The following is a 17,661-nucleotide window of genomic DNA, read 5'->3' on the forward strand; positions in this document are numbered from 1 at the left end:
GACAGTTTTTAAAAATGCCGCCTGTCAAATTGCAGTTTGTAGAGGACGTTCCGCCTACTAATGTGATAGGTTCCTTTGTACAAGACCAGCAAGTTTTTGGGGCGGCTCAGAACCAGGATCTGGGCACCGGCCCAGGATTTCTTTTTCAGTGAAACTGCAGCCCAGTTCCTGATTGGGCTGGTACCATAGAAGTTAAAAATGTTATAAATGTGAAGAAAAAAAAAATATCTAAATGTAACTATATAGTTTTTGAATGTATTATTAAATATTTATTTTGTTTTCTTTAATATTTTGGAATGAAACTGGAAATTATGGTTTTATTTATTATAATTATAAAGAAAAAGAAAGAAACTCCAAGACTTTTGTTTGGAGTATGGGAAATCCTTTTTAGGACTGGGGTTACTGGATTTCCCCTCATACTTATCAGCCTATAATTTTCCTGTTATTTTAGTTAAGATTAGTTTGAGAATGGAAAACCTGGTTGGGAATCACTTCTCTAGAGGATGAAGTTTCTGTGCCGTCCTGTGACAAAGTGTGCCTTGGTTTATTTTTATTTTCAGGGGAGTATTAAGGGCTGACCTTGGGCCATTAATAAATTCAGGGCTGAGCAATGAACAATATTCCTGTGATTTATAGTGGCCGACTGCATACCCATAATTCTCCAGACACGCACCTTTATTTCCTCAGCTGCTTGTATTAAAGATCAATAATGTCATCGTCCTAATGCCCTTAACCTGAGCCTGAAGAGAATGATCACTCTCTTTCTGTCCAGTGTTTTGAAAGATGAAGACTCAGCTGTATGAGATTAGTGCAACAGCAATACCAGTTGTTTTAATGAGTAATGGACGGCTTGTCAAAACAAGTACACCTACACTTAACTAAACACATCTGTAGCCCCCCACACTGCATTTTAAACCAGCCTCCTGTCACACACACACACACACACACACACACACACACACACACACACACACACACACACACAAAACACTAGGCACTTCCTTCCACAAACTTCTCTTATTGTATATAATCTGATAAACAGGAAAGCCTCTGAGGATAAATACTCCCACACTACATGCTGTTCCTGAAGGCAAAAAGAGACTCGAGTGTATTTTTTTCAGTACTGGGGATACTCTTTCCCCTCTGTGATATTTTAGTCAAATGAACTTGCTGATAACCCTGTCCAGCTTTTTCCCAAGCATCTTAACAGGAAGTGACCTCGCAATGGTGTTAAGAGCTTCCAACCCTTGAACTATCTAGCATACGGGCACACACACACACACACACACACACACACACACACACACACACATTTACGCCGCCTCTTCTGACCTCTCAAAGCTTAGAGAGTTAGATTTTATTACATGCTCTGATGTCACAATCCCCTCTGCTCCTTTAAGACTCAGAAGGAACTTGGTTATTAAAAACCTGCTGATAAAAATCGACGACTGCTCCCACCAAGTATACATCCACACACACCCAGGGGTCAAAGGTCAATCTCTCACACATTTGCAGGTTGACGTGACTCTTGGCACTCGTAAGGTGAAGTATATTAATAGTCCAAGATGGGATATTACAAATCTGGGGGTGGACTCTCACTCATCTCAGCATTCTTATGATGAATGTGAACTTTGAGCAAATATACTGATTTTTACCCTTCATTTAATAAGGGGTAAGTAAAATGGAGATATATATGTATGTATATAATTGAATTGGGTTGGATTTACATTTAAATACATTTTTGGTTTGTTTTTAAAGGGATGGTTCACACTCCAAAATTCTGCCATCTACTCATCTTTGTCTCTTTCGTAATCCATGCACAAAATAAGATATTGTGTGGAATATCAGTCCGTTCTATTTCATAAAACAAAAATAAACTATAAGCAGTGCCTGTTCAGTTTTAAAAATGACCAAAAAGCACCCTAAAGGAAATCAAAACTGTCAAAACTGTTTTTGTTTAACAAAGTTTTAACAGCCCCTGGTCTTTACCTGCATTTGTTCTAAAAGAGCAGTGTTCAAAATGTCTCAGTTTGTTCCACAGAAAGATTTGTGTAGAGTTGCTGTTGGAAAAAGACTTGCCCTGGTTAGGTAGAAAGGTCTATATTTTAAAATTTGGCCATTTGGAACAAAACACAAGCATTGGAGCAGTGCATTATGGGAAATTTCCTTTCTGTCTCCTCTACACACACAAAAAGTAAATCAAAAGAGGTTTCTGAAGAGAACATTTACCTCAGGTTTCACGGTTTCGCTGCAGAACTGTAACCACCCCCTTCTCTCTGCTAGTGAGGTTTATTTAACGCTAAACATTCTGTCCACTGCTTTGAATTCAGTTTTGATGTATATAAAATGTAGGGAACAACGAGGATAAAGGCACACCTTCATTTTCTTTTCTTTTTTTCTTTTCAGGGGTTTGTTTGTTTCAAAATCTTATAAATGTATTGAGGGGGTTCTTTTACCCCACACAAGTGAGGCAAAGTGCACAAAGTATTTACACAAATACTTTAGCTAAAATAATATTTTTATTTTGTCTAAGTTAATACATGTTTAAAACAATCACTTGAGCAAAGTTTGTACCATTTTTGGTTTATTTTGATAAATAAAATATATATACTACAGTATATATATACTATACATACAATAAATATACTGTCATTAAAATGTTCATTTAAAAAAAAAAAAACAGATTCTGAAAGCATCAAATGAGATCCCACAATATTTTCATATACAGTTACAGTAGTAACAAATAAATTATATTTTATTATATAATATAATTAATATATTATTTTAAATATGATGGCTTCATTATAAATAGTAATTATCTCTAAGGTGGACACCCAACTTGACATATGAAATTTACCATCTGAATCTAACAATGTCATGTTAACAATGGGTAAAAGTTTATTTTAATCATTGTGCCATTTGCCCCAACAGCAGGAGCGCCTGCTTACCCCAATTACCATACTTTTACATTCTTTTGTTATTGAAAAACTGTTGCGTTAATTACCTTAAACAAAACTGAAAAGCATTAACAAAAGGATCAGCCAATTTCCATGTTCATCATCAAAAGTGGTTATTAAGAAATGTCCTGAGCAACATATTTGTGCCATCTATGGGTTAAGAGAATAAAGTCAAATGAGCCTTTAACGGTTCGGTGCGCCTTTAGCACTGTTGTAACCTACTTTCTAAATGTTTGGGGTCTTTTAAGATATTAAACATTTATTTGATCAAAAATACAGTAACAATAATAAAACATTAAAAACATTTCTATTTTAATATATATTTTAAAAAGTAATGAATTCCTGTGATGCAAAGCTGAATTTTCAACATCATTACTCCAGTCTTCAGTGTCCCATGATCCTTTAGAAATCATTCTGATATGTGGATTTAGTGTTGTTCTTATTTGGTATTTACACATTGTTTTTACAGTGTTAGTTTAAAAAAAATGTCACTGTACAATCAATGTTGTATCAAAATGCTTCTTTTTGTCTTCATCTTTCCAACTGAATCTCTGTTTTCAGGATCAGCAAGTAACCTGGTTGCCCAAGAGGCTGTAAGGAAACAGGCTACATTTCTGAAACATGCTGTTAAAACAGGAGAACAGATCTCGAGTAAGAATCAAACTTCTAATTTCCATGATCAACTCAAAATATGCTCCACTTCAGCAATGAAAAAGCCCAATAAAGAAAAAAGCGTTCATAAAACACCTTTAAAGCAACTAGTCCATCTGGAAGTGTTATAAATTGTACCGTAGGCCCTTTGTTGGAAGACTTAATGATGTAACCAGCTTGTAACAGTAAACAGCCCACTTGTGTTGGCCATTTTGATTTTGCATGTGTAGTTCTTGATTCTTTCAAACAGCACCCTTTCAGACGAATTCCTAATTAGTATTTTTAGCATGCAATGCATATTTCATTTATTCTTAGTCAAGTGCTAAAGAGATTCATGCAGAAAACTTTGTAAACACAACTTTCTTTAAAAAGAATTCACCTTGGAAGGGTTGCTGTGAAAGCTGTTATTGATCTAACTGATTATGGCTTGTCTCTTTGTCTCTGCCCCCCCCCCCCCTCTATCTCTCTTCCTCTCTATATCTATCATCCCTCCCTCTCAGACTGTCTGAACTGCAGTCGTATCACTGCCCTGACAGATCGTGTGAGCACTCTGGAGGCCAAGGTAAAGTCACATCTTTCACTCTGAGCTTCTTTCAGGGGGGAATTCACTATAGCTTTGTCTATTTGCATGTTTTTGTTTGTGTTTTATTATGCGGTGTCCTCATCACTCCAAGTCCTTTATTATCATTAAAACAATCCCCATTTAACATCTTTCGATCAATCACCCTTAATGCCTTTACTTTCTCTCTTTCTGTCGCTCTTTCTCCTAGGTTCTGCTTCTTACCGCCCCGGCCTCCACCTCTCATCGACAGACAGAGTTAAAAAAAAATGAACATGATTCCTCCTCCCTGATGGGGGCGCCACCTGCTAAAGGTGCTCCTGGGGCTCAGGGACCCGCAGGTATGTTTATCTCTTTGTGTTAGAGATTAAAGTTCAGATGTAGTGGTGGTGTTTGATTTAAGACTGCGTGTGAAGTATGCATTCCAGGGGCGAGTTGCGTAAACTTAGCCACTATGTTAAGACTGTGTCTTAAGCACTAATTTGTCCAACTAGCAATTAGTCAAAATGTAATCACTCTTACTTTTCTAATTTAAATTGAACCAATCTACCATTTTATGATTTTTAAAAGTTAGGACCAGTTTTAAAGTAAAAAAATTGATGACTTTTAAGACTAGTCTAAGTGGTTTATGCAACCGGCCCCTGTTCCACTGATTTTAATAGAGAAAAAATATATGTTCATTGGACAAAAGACAAATTTTCCAGTATTTCAAACAGTATAGCACTGCACTTTCAATGCCGAGGTCAATAGTTCAAGGCCACACATTTTTGCCACAGCCAAGATCATATCTTTTTGCAGTGTATTCATGATGACTGTTCAGCACTGGATCCCTTTATATCCAGAGAAAACTTTATTAGCCAATAAGCATGTGGAGATAATCCCATTCCCTATAACAATAATGATAATCCCAGAACCCACCTACATTTAATTTATCTCCCAGCACAGTTGTTGGGGATTTCACTGCAGAGAGATTAGAGTAGATTTAAATTGTGTGTGTATTGGACGGTTTGAGTGTTAATGGTGTGGGTGTTTTTTTGGTGGAATGCCATGGTGCATAAGGCTTTGAATCGCACCAATTCATTGCTAGTTGCCATAGAGATGTAGCGCTGAAACATTAAAGAGGCTTGTGAAGATTTAAAGAGTCTAATTACGTTGTAAATACTGTAGACTGGACTTGACACTGTGTGTCACAGATGTCATTTCCACAAGCCAAACTGTTGGCAATAGAGCACAACTGTAACCACAGACTTTTTAAGCAGCCTTTGTTCTTTTATCCGCCTTATGCCGAGTTCACACTGCACTATTTTAGGTCTGATTTTCACCAGGGCTGGACTGGTAATCTGGCATACCGGGCATTAGCCCGGTGGGCCGACGCACTTTGGGGCGGTAGTGTTTTTATATTTTTATTTTATTTATTTATTTATTTATTTTTGTGCCACTGACAACATGCAGCGAAAGCGGCCCATTGGTTTGTCTTCTGAATTGACAGGCCAAAGCGAGAGAGACCTCCCCTCTATATTAGGCGCTATTTTTCTATATATTTATTTATTAGTATTTGAGCGCATGCACTGCAAAAGGCGAAAATCCGCATAATACAGCCGCTGACGAACGTACTCTGCGTTTAAATGCTGCTCTATATGGCACTTTGACTCAGAATTTTGTTTTATACAATCGTATGATATGGGAACATAAATTGAATCAGCTGAAAACAGCCGCGAGCATGTATTTATGACGAGGTAAAGTGGAAAACGGCAATAGGCTACACACAAACGTTTCACTTTAGCAGAACCACAATTTACATTGCTGCTAACAGCGAAGAAATTTGTACTTCGACTCAGCGCAGTAAAAATTCATGCCTGAAAAATCCTCCCTCACATCTCCCCCTCCCCCCTAGGGAGATTTTTCAGCCGGGACTTTTTACTGCGCTGAGTCGAAGTACTCTTAGAAGTGCTATTCCACCACACATTATAGTTCTCCTTTTTAATCTGCTTAGAAAAGCGCTACGTTTTATTTTATGTCACCATACTTGATCGTTCAACTATTAGTGTAACTGTATTTAAATAGGGGAAACGTGGAAGTGTTTGGTCGCTTCTAACTTCATCTCTTTTTGGTACCGAATGAACTAAGCTTAGTGGGCTAAGCTAAATGCTATCAGATCGTCACCGTGCGTCAGAGAGATTAAGTGCACGCACTCAGACGAGAGAGGTATGTGTCAACTCATCTTAGTTAAGGGAATAACAGTTTAATTTGAAAAAGCGGTGAAGTATCCCTTTAATATAACTCAGATTTTATTCATCTGAAAGAAAAATGTCCTATACATATAGGATGACTTGAGTGTGAGTAGATCATGGGCTATTTTTTATCTAATTTGAGCCTAAATATCCACTTCACGTGGGGGTCCTGATCACTCTATCAGGGTTTATTTTCGACTGTATGTACATTATCCCTTACTTATATCAAGCAGAAACAAAGCACAAGCATTTTCTTGACCAGTTGCAACAGCAGGACAGTGCTAGTTTATTTATCTCCAACTGTCTTTGCAGAAAACAATCCTTCCACCCTGCATTTCCCCAACCATTTGTGGCCCTGGAGCACAAAACCAGTCATAAGTCGCACGGGAATATTTGTGGCAATAGCTAACAATACATTGCATGGGTCAAAATTATTGATTTTTCTTTTATGCCAAAAATGTTCCATGAAGATAATTTATAAATTTCCTACCACAAATATATCAATAATGTATTATTATTAGTAATATGCGTTGCTAAGGACTTTGGAGCACTTTAAAGGCGATTTTCTCAATATGTAGATTGTTTTTGCACCCTTAGATACCAGATTTTCATATCCTAACAAACCATACATCAATGGAAAGCTTTTGTATTCAGATTTCAGATGATGTACGAATCTCAATTTCAGAAAAATTACCCTTATGGCTGGTTTTGTGGTCCTTGGCCACATTTCCTCTTGCATATTTTTTTTCCTCTTTTTTGCTGCTTTTTTGCTGCAAATCAGCACACAGACCGTTTGGATTGTAGCCTTCTTGCAGGCTATACTTTTTAATAACAACTCCAGTCTCGTGCGAGAACTCCAGTTTCATCTTGCATTATTTGTTTATCACTTCTCGCATGTGTTTGGTTGTGAAACATTGTTTGCGAACCAGAGAGTTGTCTGTGATTCTTCATATATTGTAAAGTCATGCAATGTGAAACCCTCTGTTGCCGAACCCTTGTGCAGTGTGCACTCAGCAGCAACTGAATGCTACCCCGATTGTCATGAAAAGAGAAGTAATCTGACCAGTTTGAAAATCATGCAGTGTGAACTCGGCATTCGTTTTTTTATGCAAAACTTTAAAAGCGAACTAACTGAACCCAGACTTTTGAAACCTTTTTTAACTTTATACAAAGTTAAATAATTGGCTTTTATATTGATATTGTCCTAAAGCCAAAGCAAATTATTGAATTATTAAACTGGAAAATGTTGACTTTATTTTTTCTACCCCTACTTAAGAGTCATATTAGATGTAAAAACCGGATGTGAAAGGTTTTATTATTTTAAAAAAAGGAAAAGACCTTCATGGAAGTGCACTGTCACTGCTGTGCTCATTTTTGTAGTGTCCACCGTCCACGGTAGCCCTTCTCTGAATGGTGGATCTCTCGTTAAGATAGATGGGTAGTTTAGCTGTTTCTTCTCCCTCTGAGGACATCAAATCACACTTTTCAAAAATGTTGATGAATCATCTCTGTCAGTTTGTGTATGTCAGCACAATATAAAGTGCTTACTTCATGCGGCAAGACATCCTTTTTGGTAGGTAGTTAATACCCATCCCTTAATTCACCTTACCGACTCCATGGCTGTCCCTCGCTGTCAATGTTCAATCCTATCATCACTTGAAGTGTGGGAGAGATTAAAAGATGGGTCTCCAGAGAGTTGTGAAATGACTAGACAGACTGTTAAGAAAAATCAGGAAAACCCTTGTCGCACTTATACAGTTTTCCTCCTCCCTGTGCTGACTTGGCAGAACTATTCAGCAAATCGAGGGCAATTCAGTTCTTTCCACACAGAACATTGAATAGATTTGTTGCCCAGAAGTTCTTCACCTCAATGCAAAGTCAATCCTCTATCCATTCGAGATACCACAGCCATGAAGGATTGTGGTGGAAGGTTGAGCACAAATTACCCTTGAGGGGATTATTTTCGTGTGCTGGTTAGACAGATGGAGAGAGTGAAAGTGAATCTGGTGCTTCCATGGCAGGAATGAGCATTTGTGTGGAGCTCAAAAACTGTGTGCTGTGCAGGGCCGTTTCAGTTGGGCTAAAATTATAATTTTAGGCTAAGCAGATGTTAATTAGACATATGCATGGATTTGGTAATGCAGTATACTGATAACTAGCACATTGGGCCTTTCAAAATACTATGAATAGTTCTAGGTACCTTATTATCAAAATTGTTTCGATTTTTAGCAGAATAATCCAGTTCTTTGTTCTTTTCTCAGAGAAAAGCTTAAAGGGTTAGTTCACCCAAACATGAAAATTATTGAATTAATTACTCATCCTCATCTCTTTGGACACCCGAAACACCTTTGTTCCTCTTCAGAACACAAATAAAAATATATTTGTTGAAAGCTGATGGCTGAGAAAGGCTTTAGAAAGGCCTCCATTAGCATTTAGTACATTTCCACTGATCCACTCACAAGACCCATAAAAGGCACTAAAGACATTACAAAGTCCATCTCACTTAGGGCTGTCAACGAACGTTCTAAATTCGAATATATATTCGAATAGTTTAAAAAAAACGAATTTCGAAGGTTAAAATTAATATTCCAATAAAAAAATTGTTAAAAAAAGAAGTAAAAAAGCGGAAAAAAAATCCCCCGCCGCGGTAGTAGAGGCGTGGCTCTCTGCTTTGCGAGTGAGCAGGGTTGCCAGGTTTTCGCAACAAAACCAGCCCAATGGCCAATCAAAAATAGCCCAAAAGTAGCCCAATGGCCAATCCAACTAGCCCAAAACTAGCCCAATACCAAAAAAATCTAAATATAACACTCCAATACATATTTTATGGTAGTGTTATGCACTACACACCATTTATACTAAAATATAATTGTATAAGTATAAGTAAGTAACTGTATAAGTAATTATAAACAGTCTATTTTAAAAAATAAAAAAAATCTTCCCTTAAGATTGACAGCTGATGAACGTAATGATGAGCTGATGAGCTTAAAAACGTAATGGATGCAGGCGGGAAAATGCAGAATTACAACTCCAGTGGAAGTGAACCACAAACTTGTGAAATTCATTTCAAATTAAAAATAATGTAAAATAAACATTGCAATATTCCTCATTAAATGTTAATTTACAGAAAATTCTTCTGTGTATGACATTTATTTTTTAAATTATTATTTACCACCAACAACCCTGGAGAGCACGCATTCGGTTACCATGGAAACGAAAACAGCCGGTGCAGCCGCAGCACACACACACACACACACACACATTAGCGAACAAGCCCAGCAGTGCCACTGTACCTCACAAAGTGTGCGCTTATCAGCACAGTTATGCTGATATGATATTGCTTATGTCATCATCCTAGAATCCTTGTTATCATTGGTGGAATATGAATTGTCTAAAGTAAAATATTTATTTCAACACAACCATTTCAGCTAAATATAACTGATGCAATATGTTAAACCTTTAACCCGCGGAATAAAAAATCAACCCGCGGCAAGTGGTTAAAAGTAGCCCAATTCCGCGGGAAAACCGCGGACTTGGCAACACTGCGAGTGAGCGCGCGCATGCCGCATGATGGTTCAGGTATAGGTCACAGGAGTCACTGCTGAAAGTGGACGCGTCTTGCAGTGAAGATGGCAGAAAGTGCAGAGCCCAACTCGAACAGAGAAAGCAGAGGACTCGCAGCAGAGGAAGAGATTTTAACTCCATAATCTTAAAAGCCATGTCTGGAAGTACGTTGGATTTTGTTCGGTAGGAGGTAAAATTGTTGAGCCGCGAGATAAAGTTATATGCAAGCTATGTAAGATACAGTTAGCATACCATGCCTCATTTTATTTAACGTTAAACAGAAACATTCCTAAAATGTAGGCTACTGTACTGACTGACTGTACTGACTGAAATGTAGGCTACTGTGGGAGTTACTGTACAGTACTGTACTGACTGAAGAGATATTGAATGAATAAAAGGATAAATGCACTGCTTTCACTGGTGTGATTATTTACCGTTTCATGTCAAAGAAAAGCTCCATGTTTAGCACAGCACAGCTCGCTCGGAGCGTTCAATATGCTGTAAAACTTACATTTATATTAATAATATTTGTTTCAATCACTGAATGAAGCCTATATTTGGGACAAAAGTCGCGAGTCTCGCGACCTTAAATTGCTTGCACAAAACTCTTGATCAGCACTCAAAGTTTGTTCATTTAAACCGTGGCGGTCTTGGCCAATAGTTAATTTAATAATATATAATAATTATATTATTTATAATAACAATCTACTTGTTTTGTTTAAGTAATACGTTGTGAAATATGTATAAACTTAAACAGGACAACCTATACAAGTAGGCTAGTTATATCTCTTTGTATTAATTTGTCCTGTTATTGACGTAATGCTCGCCCAGATGTTCGAATAGTTTGAATATTCGCGTTTGTTTTAGAGGGAATATTCGAACGTCATTTTTGAGCAATTTTAACAGCCCTAATCTCACTACAGTGGCTGTACAATAATTTTACAAAGCGATGAGAATAGTTTTTGTGCGCCCAAAAAAATCTAAATAATGACTTTATCCGGCAAGTTAAAGTGACGGTCATTATACTCATGACCGGAAAAGCGGAAATGGCGCCGGCGACTGTGGCATAATAAAAGTCCCGTTGCTCGCAAGGCGCGTGTTGCCTTGCTCAACTCCCACAACACTCAGTCCTGCTCTGCTTCATACTACACGTTAATAATCACATCCATGAACTTGATTTCTGCCCGACTCTTATCCTGATTATTTTCCACCGGCTGTGAGGTGAAAACAACGTCCCAAGATTCTGCGCTCAAACTTGGCGTCATCAAACTATGTCTTTGTTATAAATAGGCGACCTCTAGCGGAAGGAAAAATTACATAGTGCACTTTTAAAACCATAAATAAAAATATAAACACTAAAATATAATTTATTTTACAGTAGCGGTTTAAATTCAGCTGCGGCGCAGTGCCAAAGCAGTGTTTTTTAGACAACCAGCTTCCAATGCAAATGAAGGTACAGTGGTCCCTGGTTTCCTGCTGATGTATTCCTGGCTCTTAGCTCGTCCAGCTTGGTTTCAAGTGAGCAGACATTGGCAAGCAGGATGCTTAGTGTAGGGCTTTATAGTTTGATCAAGACATTAGTGGAGTATGACACCATACCCCACTGTCCACAGTCAGGATTTCAGCGAAGCTAAAGGTTAATCTGTGTAGGACTTTTACCATGTCCAGTAGGGTTTTCTATCATAAGATATCCCTGAAGAGAAAGGCAAGGAGGTTCAAATGTCCATCTCCTTTTTCTCCTTGCCTGCTTGCTTATATAGACTAAATTACAAAGCTTTTGTGGTCCTGTTCAGGTTATCCCCAAAGGGAACAGTTTTTGTAAAATGGCGGGTTGTTGGATTTGCGTTACTCTTAAAAACAGTCGGGATGTTCCTACAACAGAAATGGTGTGGATGTGTTTATGGCCAGATGCTTGGTGGGAGAGAAACATGAGATTTTATTTTATCATAAAGTCTTTCAGGGGGAGAATAACATGAGTGACTGTGTAAATATATTGATGTATCAGTTCATAAATAATTCCTTTAGGGAATCCTGTCTCTGCAGTGATGTCACAGATGATGATCTCACATGATGAGCTCAGTGTTATTTAGACTGTGTCTGCCAACACACTTCGCTGATCCACTGATTTTTATCAGGCTGTGGGACTGTTTCAATGACAGGCCTGGAAGATACTTTAGTATAGAAGATTGACTTTTTTATAGACTAGTGCAGAGAGTGCTTTAAGATCCGGAGAATCTTTATACTTCCTGTTTAACTACATTTGTGTGTGTGTGTTGTTACCCCCCAGGTCCACAGGGCGAGAGAGGCCAGGAAGGCTTACCTGGTAAAGACGGTCAGTTGTATTATGTCTTTTCACTATTCCGTTCAATCTAAAATACACACTTAAACACACACATACACACTTCTGAAAACTCGCAGTAGAGATCTGCTGCCCAAGCTTGATTCGTTCACAGTTTGTGAAGACTGGGCAGAACCTTTCTAAAAATGTAAAACAGGAAATAATGGAGGCCTCCTTAAAGAGACAGAGTCGTCAGAGATGGAGAAAAACAAAAAAATAATTTCGCCATTTGCACACTTCCATGTCGTTTCAAACCTCTATGACCTTCTTTCTTCTTTGCAACCCTCTCAAAAATAAATATATAAATAAATTGTATATATAAATAAATACATATTTTTGCCCATATAATGAAAGTCAGTGAAAGTCTTTGGACACCACTAACTTTAATTATATGGACATACAATGGTTAAAATACTTTCAAAATATCTTATTTTGAGTTCTACAGAAGAAATAAGAGAAAATGAGAAAGGCCTAATAATCTGACATATTTGGTCTGCATCTCTTCAGTTTGATGCCTCTGTAGACCTTACACATTACACATGTTCTCTGTATCTGTAGGTAAACCGGGGTCTCGAGGGCTGCCAGGACCCAAAGGAGAGGCGGGTACCAGAGGTCCATCTGGGGCTCCAGGGTCCAAAGGAACAACTGGTCTTCCAGGTAATTTTAACAAATCAAGCCCACAGCTATATATCTGTATTTTGAGATCACAGATATCACTCTGTGACTCAAGACAACGGTTGTAGAATAGCTAGCCTATGTCCTATTGACAGATCTCTTGTTATTGTCTAATGTACAGATCAGTTAAGGACCATGGAAATGCCGCATTCAAAAGAATCACAAAAGATGCATTCGTACATAATTTTATATAATTGTATCCATTTATAACAGCGCCTCATTTTCTTGTGGAGTGCTGACCTATGACTTGCAAGAATGTGGTTTCTCATCATGCTGACTTTTTTTTGCCATAAGAGGCACTATATGAAGACATTGACGAGTCAGCATTGAGTCCCAAGTCCACTTGCCAAAATATTTGTGCTTGGACCACACTGTAAAAAATCATTTTTTGTTCACAGCATGTAGTGCTGTTCTAGGCTCTGCCTAAAAACACACACACACACACACACACACACACACACACACACACACACACACACACACACACACACACACACACACACACACACACACACACACACATCAACTAACATATGTATCGCTTACCATAATACTCAAACATAGTACAGAATATTATAATATTTGAAACATGGCCACAGGTATGAAGGGTCTTTTACTTCAGCCATGACTGACTGAAGGGGCTTTAAATGACCTTAGGTCCTATGGAGGGGCTCCTCAGCCATGTGAATCCAATCTAAAGTGAACATGAGATATGTATACAATACTTGCTTCTTATTTCTTCCATATGTTTGCCATTGTATTGTTTTTCTTGGATTTGCCTTTTTCTTTACGCCTTCATGTCATGCACAATGAACTGTATCTGATTGCTGTATTCTCTCAAGAGAGCTATGTTTAAATAAAGCAAGATAAATCTAGAGGAAAATAATGTCAAGGTATATGGGTAGCTGACATGACATACTTTATGGTAGTTGATATTTCCTGCGGTGCAACAAGCTATACTTCAACTAGAACTATTTTAAATAGCTTTTTGATCGTTTTTTTTATTTGCTTTTATTAAGAGAGATACTACATTGACCACATATTAATACTATACTGCATTTTTAATTTTTTGTACTTTTTCAGGTGATTGTAAAATTGTGAAATAAATTTTGACCAGTTAAAGCTATTACTGTATTCATATAAATTACAGTGGGGCAAACAAGTATTTATTCAGCCACCAATTGTGCAAATTCTCACACTTAAAAAGATGAGAGATGCCTTTAATTTTCATCATAGGTACACTTCAACTATGAGAGACAAAATGAGAAAAAAACAGAAAATCAGATTGTCTGATTTTTAAAGAATTTATTTGCAAATTATGGTGGAAAATAAGTATTTGGTCACCTACAAAGAAGCAAGATTTCTGCCCCTCACAGACCTGTAACTTCTTTAAGAGGCGTCTCTGTCCTCCTCTCGTTATCTGTATTAATGGTACCTGTTTGAACTCGTTATCAGTATAAAAGACACCTGTCCACAACCTCAAACAGTCAGACTCCAAACTCCACTTTGGCCAAGACCAAAGAGCTGTCAAAGGACACCAGAAACAAAATTATAGACCTGCACCAGGCTAAGAAGACTGAATCTGCAATAGCTAAGCAGCTTGGTGTAAAGAAATCAACTGTTGGAGCAATTATTAGAAAATGGAAGAAATACAAGACCACTGATAATCTCTCTCTTTCTGGAGCTCCCCGCAAGATCTCACCCTGTGGGGTCAAAATGATCACAAGAACAGTGAGCAAAACATGGGGGACCTAGTGAATGACCTGCAGAGAGTTGGGACCAAAGTAACAAAGGCTATCATCAGTAGCATACTAAGCCACCAGGGACTCAAATCCTGCAGTGCCAGACAAGGTTATTATAGTTTTGCTTTTTGAAATTAGTTTTTATTTTATTATCGTTTTCAATTTTGCTACAAATTTCAGTTTAGTTTTAGTTCGTTTTACAAATGGTTTTGCTAGTTTTAGTTTAGTTTTTATTTTGCAAATACATTTCTATTTAGTTTTTATTTATTTAGTTTCAGTTTTAGTTTTAGTAATTATAGTTGAGTATAATTATCATATATTACCATAATGAAGTGTAGAGACCAAATCAAGGTTTTTAATTTCAGCAAAGTTTAATGTTTGCACAGATTAGAGTTTAATCTTACTAAACATCCTTAAGTGAAATCACTTGATAAACGAGCATTATTGTTTAAACCCAGGACGGTCTTACAAAACATGCAGTAAAGTTGGGTCAAACTATGACCTATACAAACAACGATCTGGAGATTAAAAATGAAATATATTTTGATATTAAAAAATTATATTTGATATTTTTGACATAGATCCTCTGAGTATTAGCCTATATTAAAGAACAAAATAAATACAAGTAAAATATAAAAGTAAAAATTATAAATTCCAGACAAACTCATTCATATCAAAGATGAAATATTGTTAAACAATTAAAAGCTTATTTTAATTTCTTCAGTAGTACAATGTAGGCTAGCAGTGTAAGACCACAGCTAAAGTCATCTGAATACAGCCAACACACACTGTTGTGCTGTGTGTGTGTGTGTGTGTGTGTGTGTGTGTGTGTGTGTGTGTGTGTGTGTGTGTGTGTGTGTGTGTTGTGCTATAATTGTAAAGGGGGCCAATGTCTTCACTTATCTAGTAAAATATTATGATAACTGACTAATAAGGACATTTGACTGGTCCTCACTAGTTAAAAAGGCTTATAAATCGGCCAAAACATGTTTTTATTTAAATCTATTGTTTTGCACGTTCTTGGGATGGGGAGGTTTAGGGATAGGGGTTGGGTTAGGGGATATAAAATATCATTAACCTGATATAAAATCAATGGAAGTCTATGCAATGTCCTCACTTATATAGTGAAACAAACGTGTGTGTGTGTGTGTGTGTGTGTATCCTGGTATTCCCTACTTTGTGGGTAGGTACTTCCCTACTTTTTTTTCCCATTTCACTGCCACGGACGCATTTGATTCTTTGTGAACTGCCGTTTAGCGATGTGTTGCCTGTCTGCACGTGTCCGTCACTCAGATCACTCACGCGCAGTTGCGCAATACAGACACTCCCTCAACCGCCACAGTCAGATTTTCCACCACATTAAAGAGAGCTTATTAATAACGAAAACGAATATTTATTTTTGCTAATTATTATTTTATTTCAGTTAGTTTTTTAGTAAGAGTAGTTAGTTTCGTTTAGTTTTAGTTTTTTATTTATTCAGATTTTTTAATTTTATTTCAGTTTACGAAAATGTTTTTTGACCAATAGTTTTAGTCTTAGTTTCAGTTTTCGTTTACGAAAATAACCTTGGTGCCAGACGTGTCCCCCTGCTTAAGCCAGCACAAAATCATGCTTTGGGGCTATTTCTATGCAAAGGGACCAGGATGACTGATCCGTGTAAAGGAAAGAATGAGTGGGGCCATGTATAGTGAGGTTTTGAGTAAAAACCTCCTTCCATCAGCAAGGGCATTGAAGATGAAACGTGGCTGGGTCTTTCATCATGACAAACACACCGCCCGGGAAACGAAGGACTGGCTTCGTAAAAAGCATTTCAAGGTCTTGGAGTGGCCTAGCCAATCTCCAGATCTCAACCCCATAGAAAATCTTTGGAGGGATTTGAAAATCCAACAGCCCCAAAGCATCACTACTCTAGAGGAGATCTGCATGAAGGAATTGGCCAAACTACCAGCAACAGTGTTTAAAAACCTTGTGGCAACTTTATACACAATTGGTGCACAATTATATGCACAATTGGTGGCTGACTAAATACCTTTTGTATATATATATACAGCCCCACTGTATATATTAATTTATATTACATCCTTAAAGGTGCACTATGTAGTATTTTTGCAGTAAAATATCCAAAAAACACTAGGCCAGTGTTATATATTTTGTTCAGTTGAGTACTTACAATATCCCAAATGTTTCCAACTATTTGTAAATTGTGAGAAAATTGCTATTTTAACTAAGGACCGGGAGTTTCAGCATAGCGTTTGAGCGAGAAGCCTGTCAATCGCGTCATATCTGCGTTTCCCTCAGTTTTTATTCTGCAGAAGCGCTTTTCTCTTAGCAGTGTGAACATGTCACAGCAGCGCCGAGCGAACACACAGAGGAACGTCATAACATAATTTTAAACATACTTAAATGTATCTGATATGATAAACAGAGCTGCTTTACCTGACCGGAAAAAGCAGAAGTGCGAGAACCCGGCGACTGTGTCCCGTACCGTCATAATAAAAGTCCCACTACTCGCGAGCCGTGTGTTTGTATAACAATCACTCCAGCAGCCGTGCTCAGCTCCACAACACTCGGTCCTGCTCTGTTTTACACAACATGATTTCTGCCCGAGTCCTATTTTCCACCGGCTGTGAGGTGAAGACCACATGTCCCAAGATACTGACCTCAAACTTTGCGCCATCAAACTACCCCTTTGTTTAGAAGTGGCGCCCTCCAGTGGACAAAAAGTTGCATAGTGTACCTTTAAATCTTGGGGAAATGAGAGCAATTTAAGAATTTTGTTAAAAGATTGTGGTGACACAGTGGTAAAGTGCTGATCAGAAAGAAAAATGGTACTTTGATATATACCATTGTATTGAATTATTACCACATTCATTGGAATTCGCTCCAAAAGCATCACGACATATGCCATAGTGCTATAGTACTTTTTTTTGTAGGTGAAGGATTCTAC

General features: G+C 37.6%; 1 protein-coding gene across 4 annotated transcripts in view; it reads left to right on the forward strand.

Moving 5' to 3' along the window:
* The window catches only part of emid1 (EMI domain containing 1), an 84,677-nt gene that overhangs the window by 52,439 nt on the left and 14,577 nt on the right, over window positions 1-17,661 (forward strand). For all 4 annotated transcript variants that reach the window (XR_010904402.1, XM_067439042.1, XM_067439041.1 and 1 more), the window contains exons 4-8: window positions 3,519-3,608; window positions 4,109-4,170; window positions 4,379-4,508; window positions 12,247-12,291; window positions 12,856-12,954. Coding sequence is in view for 3 of the 4 variants with exons in the window: in XM_067439042.1 (XP_067295143.1) it covers window positions 3,519-3,608; window positions 4,109-4,170; window positions 4,379-4,508; window positions 12,247-12,291; window positions 12,856-12,954 (426 nt within the window). In the remaining variant the exon portion in view is untranslated. The remainder of the gene's footprint in view (window positions 1-3,518; window positions 3,609-4,108; window positions 4,171-4,378; window positions 4,509-12,246; window positions 12,292-12,855; window positions 12,955-17,661) is intronic.

This window comes from Pseudorasbora parva, chromosome 3, assembly GCF_024679245.1.
Source record: "Pseudorasbora parva isolate DD20220531a chromosome 3, ASM2467924v1, whole genome shotgun sequence".
NCBI classification, from domain to species: Eukaryota; Metazoa; Chordata; class Actinopteri; order Cypriniformes; family Gobionidae; genus Pseudorasbora; species Pseudorasbora parva.